General features: G+C 31.3%; 1 protein-coding gene and 1 pseudogene across 1 annotated transcript; one reads left to right on the top strand and one right to left on the bottom strand.

The window, feature by feature from the left end:
• The first annotated feature begins 703 nt into the window (after nucleotides 1-703).
• Nucleotides 704-1,591, top strand: LOC114416183 (mitogen-activated protein kinase kinase kinase 17-like). Its single transcript, XM_028381051.1, has one exon. It carries the CDS (start codon nucleotides 704-706, stop codon nucleotides 1,589-1,591), a length of 888 nt encoding a protein of 295 aa, XP_028236852.1.
• Nucleotides 1,592-2,233: 642 nt separating this feature from the next.
• On the bottom strand, nucleotides 2,234-11,330 carry LOC114416182 (annotated as a pseudogene).
• Nucleotides 11,331-11,574: the final 244 nt, after the last annotated feature.

Here is an 11,574-nt window from a genome sequence, read left to right as displayed (position 1 = left end):
AAAATAAAATAAAAATATTAATCACCATCGTTTAGATCATGTTAAATTAAATTTAATCTATTGAGATTTGTTTCATTTTATTATATTTAACTAGTCTTTCTTTCTTCTACATAATGTTTAAAATCAAAATACTATTCAACTAATGAAATATATTTTTTAATAAGAAAAATGAAATACTTTTTACGCAAATTTTTTAAATAATAATATAATACATTTTTTAATTTTGTTCCATTTCAGGTACACAATAATACACACGCTTTTTTTTTTTCAATTCTCTCCCTGGCACTTACTCAGACATAGTAGAAGGAAAAAGAATTCAAAATCAATCATAGGACAAGAAGGGCGTCAAGCATAATCTTTTAATTGCCTAATTTCAAAATTGAATCCAAAGATTTACAAGATTCACCCACCAATAAAGTGATCATTAGATTAAATTAAGATTTAACTGTTTTTGGGATAAGACAATTAATGATAACCATATCTTATCATATATTTTTGGTATAAATCATGTACAATCTTTTTCAGATCAGTAATTAATCTCATACTTATATGATTGCAAAATCATATCCAAATTAAGATTTACCAGATTTGATCACCACGAACGGAAGCTGTGTTACAGTGTTATATATATATATTCAAAGAACAGAAGGTTGATCATCTATACATGCAAATTCCTCATAAAATAAAAGAAAAAAAGCTATCCATGGCTGCGTGGAAGAAGTTGGCAATTTTAGGGAAGGGTTCTTATGCTACGGTTTATCTTGCTACTGTTGCTCTTCCACAAGAATGCAATGAGAAGGTTGTAGCGGTCAAGAGTTCGAGCCCTTTCTCTTTCTCAATTGCTTCAATGCAGAAGGAAAAAAGAATACTGGACTCATTCTTGGGTTGCAAGGAAATCCTTCAATGCTATTTTGACCAATTCACTGTTGAGAGAAATTATGTGACATACAATCTTTTCATGGAGTGTGCTCCTTATGGTTCTCTTCTTGGTTTAGTAAACAAGAAGGGGCCAATATCGGATAGTGAAGTAAGAGTCTACACTCGTATGCTTCTCAAAGGGCTTTCTTGCATTCATCGAAAAGGAGTCGTCCATTGTGATCTCAAACCGGACAACATCCTTCTCTTTCCTTCATCTGATGATCATGCAAGGTATCAACTGAAGATTGCTGATTTTGGGTTGTCCAAGACTAGAGAAGATGCAAATGCTGAGTATGGGAAGGTCAAGTTTAGAGGGACACCTTTTTACATGTTGCCAGAATCGGTCGTTGGTCAGATTGAACCAGCGTTAGATATATGGTCTCTTGGGTGCATTGTAATCGAGATGATCACTGGATTCCGTGCATGGAAGAACCTGCGAACCCAAAAGGAGATAATGTTCAAGCTTGTTGTCCTTCAAGAAGCACCTGAAATACCCAATGGACTGAGTTGGGATTGCAAGAATTTCTTGAGCAAGTGTTTTGTGAAGGATCCTAGGCAGAGATGGACTGCTACAATGCTTCTCAACCATCCTTTTCTTTATCCAACATGTTACATGTGTAATTCATCTTTTTTCTTATATGATGTTGTTAGTCATGTGCCCTTTAAGGTATAAGATATACCGGTTGATCGAATGTTTTGCTTTTGTATTCAGTGTGTTTGCTTTTCTTAAGTAATTTTTTTAGTAAAGCAATGTAGAAAATAGCTATATTGTTATATATGCAGACTGTTATGCAGTATATGGAGAATTGAGTTTATTTCCAGTATATCATCCTCATTCTTATTGGAGAACAATTACTGGGCCGAGCATGATATGATAAACAATTAAGATTACATGGCCTATAGTTTTGGGATAACAGGGTGTTGTGAGTTATGTTGCTATAACATGGTGGACACTTTGTAACGATTTAAATGCGTTGCCTGCTATTTTGATTGTAGCAAACTTTATTTGCAACATTTTGTGGTTCGATTCTTGTATATCAACGTTAAACTTACCTTAAAAAAAATGAGAAAAGATTTAATTTGGTTAAGATTTGTAAACCAAGTGTTAGAATGACCAAGTGTCGTCATGAGTAAATCAAGGAATATTGGTTTTAATTCAAGATGTCTATTTTTTTGTAATTGATCAAAAACACAAATTTCAAGGGTTAAGGAATTGCTTTTAAAAATTAATTTCAAAGTAGAGTGCCAAAGCCGTGAATTGCTTTAGCTAGGAGAACTAAAATGTTAGGGTCCAAATACCAAGTCTCAATTATTACATTAGCTAGGAGAATTCAAAGTAATTCATATAACACAAATTGTTGCAATATCTGCTTTCTCAGTTTCTCACCATCCCCTTTTCTCCCAGTAAGAAAAATTCATGTTTACAGGATAGAGATCTGTTGCAGATGATGAAGCAGCCAATGTGTCATCCATTGAATCTCAGTTAACTTATTTTCTTCTATTATCTCTTGGTAACGCTGTCGCATCGCCTCCAACTTCTTCTCATCCAATGCCTCACTTGACTCTGAAAACACCTCCTGAACCACAGATCTACCTTCAAGCATGCTTACCACCAAGGACATTGTTGGCCTGAGGGAGGCTGTGACATTGGTGCATAAAAGAGACACGTTGATCCTCGCTGTAACCTCTTTTTGTAGAAGTCCAAACCCAATCTTCTATCAACTAGCTCCATCAGATTACCTTACCCTTTTAACATATGTGCCTGGTAAACAGAATGATATAATAATAGTTTGAAAGAACTCGTATCTGCGATATAATTTAGTAAGAAGCTATTCAAACTGCTGGATTCTAGTGTAATTTCTAGTCATAGTAACATAGTTTGACACTCCAAGAGAATAGAATTCCATGTAACATTTGTCACTAGTACGATTCTGCAGTCAATTTTGATATAATTATGGTAACTATGAAAAGTGTGCTCTTAAAGCGGTCAACTTCCAACATATGAAATAAAATGAGATTATGAGTAAATTAAATCTTACCATGTAATAGTTACTCATATACACTACTTATATACTCTTACATACCAAACATATACCACCCTAGCACTATTAGATACTCTATGGCTAAAGGAAAATAGCATTTTCGTGAACACATTATGGAAGTACTTACCCAATCAAGAAGATGGAATGCTTCTTCTTTCTGCCGTTGAATCATATTGCTCCGCCCACTAACAATTTCCAAGGCAACAACTCCGAAGCTATAAACATCTGCTTTGTCTGTCAAATATCCATGCATAGCATACTCAGGAGCCATGTATCCACTGCACAATACAAATTGTCAGCTACATTAATTGTAGAAACATAGTAAATGCTCAGACTTTTTCAAACTCAATATTTTTATTCTCTAACTAGTTGGCTAAATCCAATTCAGAAAGGTATGAAATTTTATAACATCTCTACTTTATTTCATCAAAGTCTAATCATATCATACAAAATATTTGTACAGAAAAAAAATCCCAATATTGAAACTCACTAAGTTCCAGCAATTCGGGTGCTTATGTGGGTATTGTCCTCTTCATCTAGCTTGGCTAAACCAAAATCAGATATCCTTGGGTTTAGATTTTTATCAAGCAACACATTAGTGGCCTTGATGTCCCTCTATGGACAATTTTTAATCTCGATTCCTCATGAAGGTATGTCAAGCCTCTAGCAATACCAACACATATCTTTTGCCTTGTTGGCCAATCCAATTTTATGTGGTATTCTGCTGGACCTTCATTAGTGAAAAAAATGGAAATTACACAAAATTTTTGTGTTGTCATGTATATTAGTTAGAAGATGGAGAATATCATAGAAGTGACAACTGAAAGCAACTAGCCACATATGAAAGAAAGAATTACCAAACAAAGCTCGAGCAAGGCTATTGTTTTCAATATATTCATATACCAACAATAACTGATCTCCCTCGACACAAAAGCCATAGAGTTTAACAAGACAAGGGTGTTGCAAAGCTGAAATCATGCCTAACTCGTTTAGAAACTCGCGGTTCCCTTGCCTTGATTTGGAAGAAAGCTGCTTGACTGCTATTATTGTCCCATCTGATAAATTTCCCTGTATATTGGGGATTGGAACATAGTTACTGGGTTGGAATCTTAATTTTTTTTCTTCTCATAGAGTAATAGCTTCAATTGATAGATGCATGATAAATTGACAAAATATGCTAATACTGTCCAAAATACTTTGTACACAGGACCAAACCCTCCTTCTCCAATTTTGTTGGCTTTGTTGAAGTTGTTTGTTGCTGCTTTGATTTGTCGTAAGGTAAATATACCCATTTGCAGTTTTAAACCCTTTATCTCTGTAAATTCAAACAAAGAAAGATTGTAGATCTCTAATAGTTGAGAAAGTTCCAGATTATTAATACTATTTTCACCATTGGCACACTTGATCAACTGTCCACAGAAAAATCATCACCCGTGGCTAATTACATAAAGTGCTACACAGTTCCCAAAGGTGGAAAGTTGATGTACTTGGTGAATGATTGAAATAATCTAGAGTTATTAATTAGTAAATCTATGTAGTTCTTGGTTACCTGATCTATGAATTCACTTTGTTACTTATCACCATTATGTGTTGGGGAAACCCTAGTGGTCCTATTATGTTTATTTTGTTTGGTGATAAAAAAATGTGTGAAGATTGCAATCTATATTAAAAAAAATATATTAATAATTGTTGAGTAATCCACGCTTCCTTGAAATAAAATTGTTTACGTCCACAAAGGATCGTGAGAACATAACAAAGATTACACTGTAGAAAAAATAATAACAAACACGAGAATTTAGCGTAATTCGACACTTCTTACCTACGTCCATGGAACCATCTCAAATGTATTTCACTATCACAAAAATGATTACAAGATTGTAACCCACCCTAAATTGTGTATTACTCAACAAATCCGAGTACCACACTCAATAGTTACAAAAAATGATAACATTCACACAAATACGCTTTTCTCTGACCAAAGTAATTTTCTCCACTAATTCTCTTTTCTATTTATAGTGAAGATTTTCACCAACTAAAATAAATAAGTTCTATTAAAAATTGAAACAAAATAATTTTCAATGTATCCATTCAAATAGTCTTTATCTAGCTCGTAAAATTCAATTGTCCATTTGCATTTAAACCACTTAAACTTTAGTGATAAAAATTTAATTTTCATGTATTAAATGCACTATATCTTTTGGTTTGAAATTCTACAATAATAAAGTGTGAAATTTATTTTTCATACACACACATTATATAGTGAGGATTTAGTCACTGTCCATGTGTTGATTCATTTTTCTTGTCAAGATGATTAACAAGCTTTGAAGGTTAACTGCATACCCTAAATTTAGGTGCATGCTCAAATTAATATCACATGCAAGAGTTCACTTTTGTACATCAAAAGTCACTTTAAGCACAAAGCTTATCTTCATTATATCAATAAATGCATGTAATTATTACCTTTTGCTAAAAAACTTTTCTGTCCTAGACAACCTCTCCTCCAAAGTATACCAAATACCAGCACAAGAAAAACTACTACACCAGCCACAATTGCAGCCACGGAATCTGCAGACATGCTACTTCCATTTTCTGAGGGAAGGATTGAAGTCTGCTTGATTGTTATACGAGCTTATATGGCATGTTTTAATTGTTCCTGGGAATATAAAAAATATTTTCAACTAATTTTATGATTAACCAAACACATTTTTTTATTAAATACTTAAGAATAATATTCTCATGTTTTATTTTCAAGAATAATACTTCCAAGACAAAAAATGTTATCCATGAAACAAACACTCCATTAGTAGTTAAAGATAAGTATAACTCACGGGAATTTACAGATATAGCTGATATAAGATGACCATATACGGACTTAAATGGAATACCAATTATCTCTTTTCCAGCCCAATATAAGCGGATTTCCAATGTGTTACTACTAATCACAATGGTGAATGATTTTGTGACTGCATTATTAACTCCCCCTACTTCTTCTGCAATATTGAAATCCTTCAGCACCATATTTCCCTGCATGAAACCAATCTCAGCCTTAATGCTTCATAATGGCTACAATTTTAAGCATGCAATGTTAAGATCTTTTTTTAATAAATTGTACTAATTGACTTCATAAATGAAGAATCTAAGTGGGTAAATTTCCCCAACTGTTATATGATATTCTGTTTATTCCAGTAATTTCACATGTATTATTAAAAGAACAACAATTCTACCTCCAATCAAATTTCTTTTTAAAAAGTGAAGATCTGAAATTTGAACATGGCCACGGCCTTTTAAGTATATGAAATACTTGCTTGTCAGAGAGAAAATATAGGTAGACAACAAATATGCGCCTTCCTAGGTTGTTATATGTTCGATCATCAGTGAACATGACCTAAGCAAAGTGTAAATTCATTGTGTAGTTTCCATTTCCCAGGAAAAATTCATATTAAGAGAAATGGGAGAAACACGTGCATCCATGTATAATTCAACATCAGCGATGCAAAGCTTCGATTGATTTAGCCAAATAGAATATTCTGCACGGACATTATCCATGAAGTGACCAGTGCTGCTAAATCCCCATTTTTTTCCACCAAGGTGGAATCTAGCTGGTCCTGCTGTATCTGTATCATCATCATATGTTTCATTTCCATTGACTTTTATTTGCTTCCCCCCACAATTTATATGAAGAGAGTATGATACTGGTACAAGCAGAATAGTGAATTTAAACATATATGATATATTTGAACTATCATAATAAGCAAAAAATTAGAAGATAGCGAGCCAGTTGTTGTGATTATAGACCATAAAATCTCCAAAGTCTTATTTTGTACTATTGTATCTTGTTATGTGGTTCAAAATTCAAATGATTAACTCATAGTCTTGCAAAACATGAAAATTTGTGTTGGAATACAAGTGTGAGGTGAAGTTCCACATTATATAAGAATGAAAAGGTTGAACACCATATATGTGATGAAAAGACCCATGAACCATAGCCTAGAGGTTTTGAATTTAAGTATAACATCAGGTTTACTTATGTGATTGTTTATGCTTCATTGATGAAGATCTCTCTGGTGTTTATTCCCTCGATTTCCCAACAATTTAAAATCTCTGTTATTAGAATATTTTAACTTTATCTGGGTGAGCATTTTTAGTGTGATATTCAAGCATGGAAAACAAATAAAGGTTAGTGAGACTTTAACTGTCTTCAGAAAGTTTGTGAGAAAGAAAACTACCTTTAGGACATGCAACGCTCTTTAGACATGAAATGATCCTCTGAAACAATGATGATAGCGATAAAGTTATTTAGCATGATCTCATCATGTAAAACATAAAATAACACTTGAAAGGAAAATGTCAAAAGATACATGAAACTTACGAACTATTGTCCATCAAGGAGCTTGCAAACAAGTTCCTATGGTATACAAGAGAAGGTTATGACTCAGATAGGTTCTTTAAGCCACAAATAAATGTTCTCATATGCAAGGATTCTTACACATTTCCCCGTTGACATGGCTACTTCCTTGAGTTTTCCATGGTAAAGTTATTGTATGAGAGATCTGGTTCAAATCATAAAATTTGATTTAGAAAATATAACATGATGCATAACAGAGAAACTTCATGAAATTCTTTGAGAACTAGAAGAAATCTACGGATATTAGTAATCTCAAAGGGTGTGTTTGGGTAAATAGTTTAATTAAATACTCATTTAATAAGCTCTTATCACTTGAGAGCTTACGACATAAATTTGATAGTGATATTTATTGGAACAAGCTAAAAGAGTTTATTATGATAAGTACACCAAGAAATGTATTGAAAACAGGAGTTTATGGTAGTCATAAGCTCCCCATAAGCTCTTTCAAATGTCCCCAGAATACAAAATTTTTTTGGTTAAAAACAATACAAAAAATAATGCAAAATCTAATTCCATAGGAAAAAAATTTCCAAAATGATTTAGAAAAGATTATTTAAAAAATTATGTTCGAGTTGAAAGATTCTTGTCTATACATGTTGGTGAGTCAAGGGACTTAGTTTCCTTGAGCATGTAGTCCTAGGTACAATTATAGTATTCATGAAGAAAAAATGATATATGAAGAGGTATTACTCCAGGAAACCAAGTTACTTAGATAGTTAGAACTTATCAACTATTCAATTCAACGAGACATATCATATAAATAGCATTTGAAATAATGCTTACACATTTTTTTCTTTCTCTGTCCAGGCAGGTATTGGTCTCGTGAGGAGATTTCCAGTTAAATATCTACAATTAAAGAAGGGGTTAAATATGTTGAAGTTCTCATATAAATAACCGAATTTTGTTATAGATCTCGATAAAAAATTTCTTTGTTGAGTTTCCGATATATGAAAATTTGTATTTTAAAACTCTGTCATTAGTTACATGATGATGTGTCACCATACAAACTAATCTTTCAAACATCATCAATGGTATAATTGTGATAGTACCACGTCATCCTTGACAACAATGACTCAAAACAAAAGTTATAATATATCAAAGACTTACAACAACGAAAAATTTTATTTGGGACTAAACATAAAATTCAATCATTTATGAGGAACCTGAAACATATTTAAGTCATAAAAGAATATCAAGAAATTATCATGCATCTGTAAAACTTGTGATTTATTGATAACCCAGTATCATGGTAAAAATTCTAGTAGTATTGAATCATATTGCAGCTGCAAGATGAAACTGAACTACTTGGGTTCCAGGAAATGTAAGCCCAATTTTAGATTAAGAGAAAAGAAAATAACAAACTTACATATAATCTGTCTTTCTTAGGCCATATTCAAAGCTGCTTGGAATTTGACCACTTAATTTGTTAAAGCTGAGTTCTCTGAAAAAACAATTACATCCATAATAAGCTGAAGAAAAGAGCATAGAAAAAATATTCTAGAATGTCATAAACTCGAGGTAAATATGTTTCTTAGAGAATTGGTATAAACGAAAGGAGTATGGAAAGTTAAAAGTAATACAAGAACATCATTATCTTGCAGTTAAGCATATTATTGGAAGAGTAACAGAAGTTACAAGGTTTGTATACTAGATATAGTCCCAAGATATTCTGGTATTGCCCATTAATGTTGCAACTCCTCAAAATCCTGTGAAATAATAAGACAGACAGCAAAAGGGAATCAGTCTTTTAATTTCGTAGTTCTGAAATAATTGCCTTATTGTGGCATTGTCTCACAAAATGAAGAAGTTAAGAAGTTGGAGCAATAAACTCACAAAATTTCCAAATTTGTCATATTGTTGAGTGTTGGAAAATGAAAAAAGTCAGATCCATTTAGATCACTAATTCTCTTGTACGTCAAATTTTAAGCATAGATAAACACAACTATGTAAAATTAAATTAAATTTTCAAATGTAGATAACTATATAATTAAGATACCATACATACAAGTCAGTTAAACTTTCTTGTAGTGAAATTCCAAAAGGAATTGGCCCACTTAATTCTGTTCCTTGAATCACTCTGTCAAAAAAAAATCGTTCAAATTAAGACATTATGTTATTCAAGAACTGTAGACAGTTAAATTGGTGCCAATAAAAAAGAAGAAAAAGTGGACTCTCACAGTTTCTGGAGACTTGTCTAGCTTTGAACAAAATCAGGTATCTTTCCAGAGAATTTGTTGTTGCCTAATCGACTGCATAGCATAATGCGATGATAAGAAACAAAGAAAAATTACTAGCTAAAGATGGAACTTAAAATAACAATATAATTTAGGCTATATTTAGCAAAAACATTTTAGCTGATTTCTAAATTTTTTTAGTGACTGAAAAGCATTTTCACTGTTCGTTAACAAATTTTTATTAGTAACTTCTAGCATTTTTTGAAACGTTACTTAAAATAACATCTTTTAAAACATTAATTCAAATAATATTTTTTAAAACACTAGCATCTAACTTCTAGTTTTTTATAGGTTAAATTATTCATTTGGTCTCTATAGTTTCATGATTGTTATCTTTTTAGTTCGTTTGAAAATGGTTTTTTTAGTTCTTATAGTTTATATTTTAATTCTCTTTTAGTCCCTGTAATTTAAAAGTGTTCTTTTTAGTCCTTATAGTTTGTATTTTAATTCTCTTTTAGTTCCCATAGTTTGAAAGTGATATTTTTAGTTCCTATAATTTGTATTTTAATTACCTTTTAGTCCTTACTACAAAAAAATATGAAAATAATTAACTACAAATTAGTTATAAATTATCATTTTTATTAAAAATTATCTTACGATAAATTAGTTACGAATTGCTTGCTAATATTTTTATAGTTAATTGTAATTGATAATATTACTCATATTTTGATGGTAAGGACTAAAAGGGAATTAAAATATAAAGTATAAGGACTAAAAATACCACTTTCAAACTATAGGGACTAAAAGAGAATTAAAATACAAATTATAAGGACTAAAAAATCACTTTCAAAACTATAGAGACTAAAAGAGAATTAAAATGTAAACTATATAGACTAAAAAAATCACTTTCAAACTATAGGGACCAAAAAGGTAAGAATCGTGAAACTATAGAGATCAAATGAATAATTTAACCTTTTTTTATATTTTCTTCAATTTTTATCTTTAATATATTTATCAAATTTTCTCCTTATCTTTTTTAAATAAATCATGATTTTATTGTTTTTGAGTTATTTTACACTTTTAACTACGTAAACTGCTAATTTTATCAAATACTTATAATTTAATAAGCTATTTTTTCAATTTCTAGCTAGCTTTCCAACTTCCAGACAACTGTTTAGACTTTAGATAGTTTTGCCTAACGTAAGTGTAATAAAAAGTAACAAAAATGGGAAACTTACACAGCTTGCAAGGTAGTGAGTCTTGCAAAGGTTGCGGGTAATTCTCTAGTAAAATTGTTGGAGGTAAGTAGCCCAAACATATTAAAAACAAGAATAAATCATGAAGAGAAACCAAGGTATTCTAATTAAACTAATAAACTCCTATTCAATAAGCATTGACAATATTTGATATTTTTAGAGCAAAAATCACTAAATCATGGAAAGCAAAAGGCCAAAAAAAATTCCTAATTAAAGAAAATGTAAACGGAAAGTAAAATAAATGTCATACAAGCTTTGAAGATTTGGAAGATTCCCAAGCTCAGGAGGAAGATTTCCAGACAGTTGATTGAATTCCAGGGTCCTATTCACATAAAGCTAAAGTTAAATTTCACAACTAATATTTATAAATCCATTTGAGGTGAGAAATACTTATAAGCAATATATTGTATTGTGGATAATCATAAACTCACAAACTTTGGAGAGGGGAGATGTTTGCTACCTTTCTTGGGATCAAACCCGTTAGTGGATTTGCACTTAGAGAACTATCATAAATAAGAAACACCTTGGCATGCATTAGCTTCTTGTTTCAAGAAGTTAGTACATTGCAACTAACGAAATTTCCCTCAACAGTTACAAAAAATACATAGATTGAATAAAATATCATTTACTGAATATACATATATTTCACTCAAGAAATGCTAATATACTATATACATTTTGTAACACACTTTTCTTAACACGCATTTTATTATTGACTGAAATTTATTAGAAATTATAAATTTTTGTATAAGTCTTACTACTTATTTAATATGTTTTTA

The sequence above is a fragment of the Glycine soja genome, chromosome 6 (assembly GCF_004193775.1).
Source record: "Glycine soja cultivar W05 chromosome 6, ASM419377v2, whole genome shotgun sequence".
NCBI classification, from domain to species: domain Eukaryota; kingdom Viridiplantae; phylum Streptophyta; class Magnoliopsida; order Fabales; family Fabaceae; genus Glycine; species Glycine soja.
The sequence above is the reverse complement of the archived record's forward strand: the minus strand, read 5'-3'. Positions and strand labels throughout refer to the sequence as shown.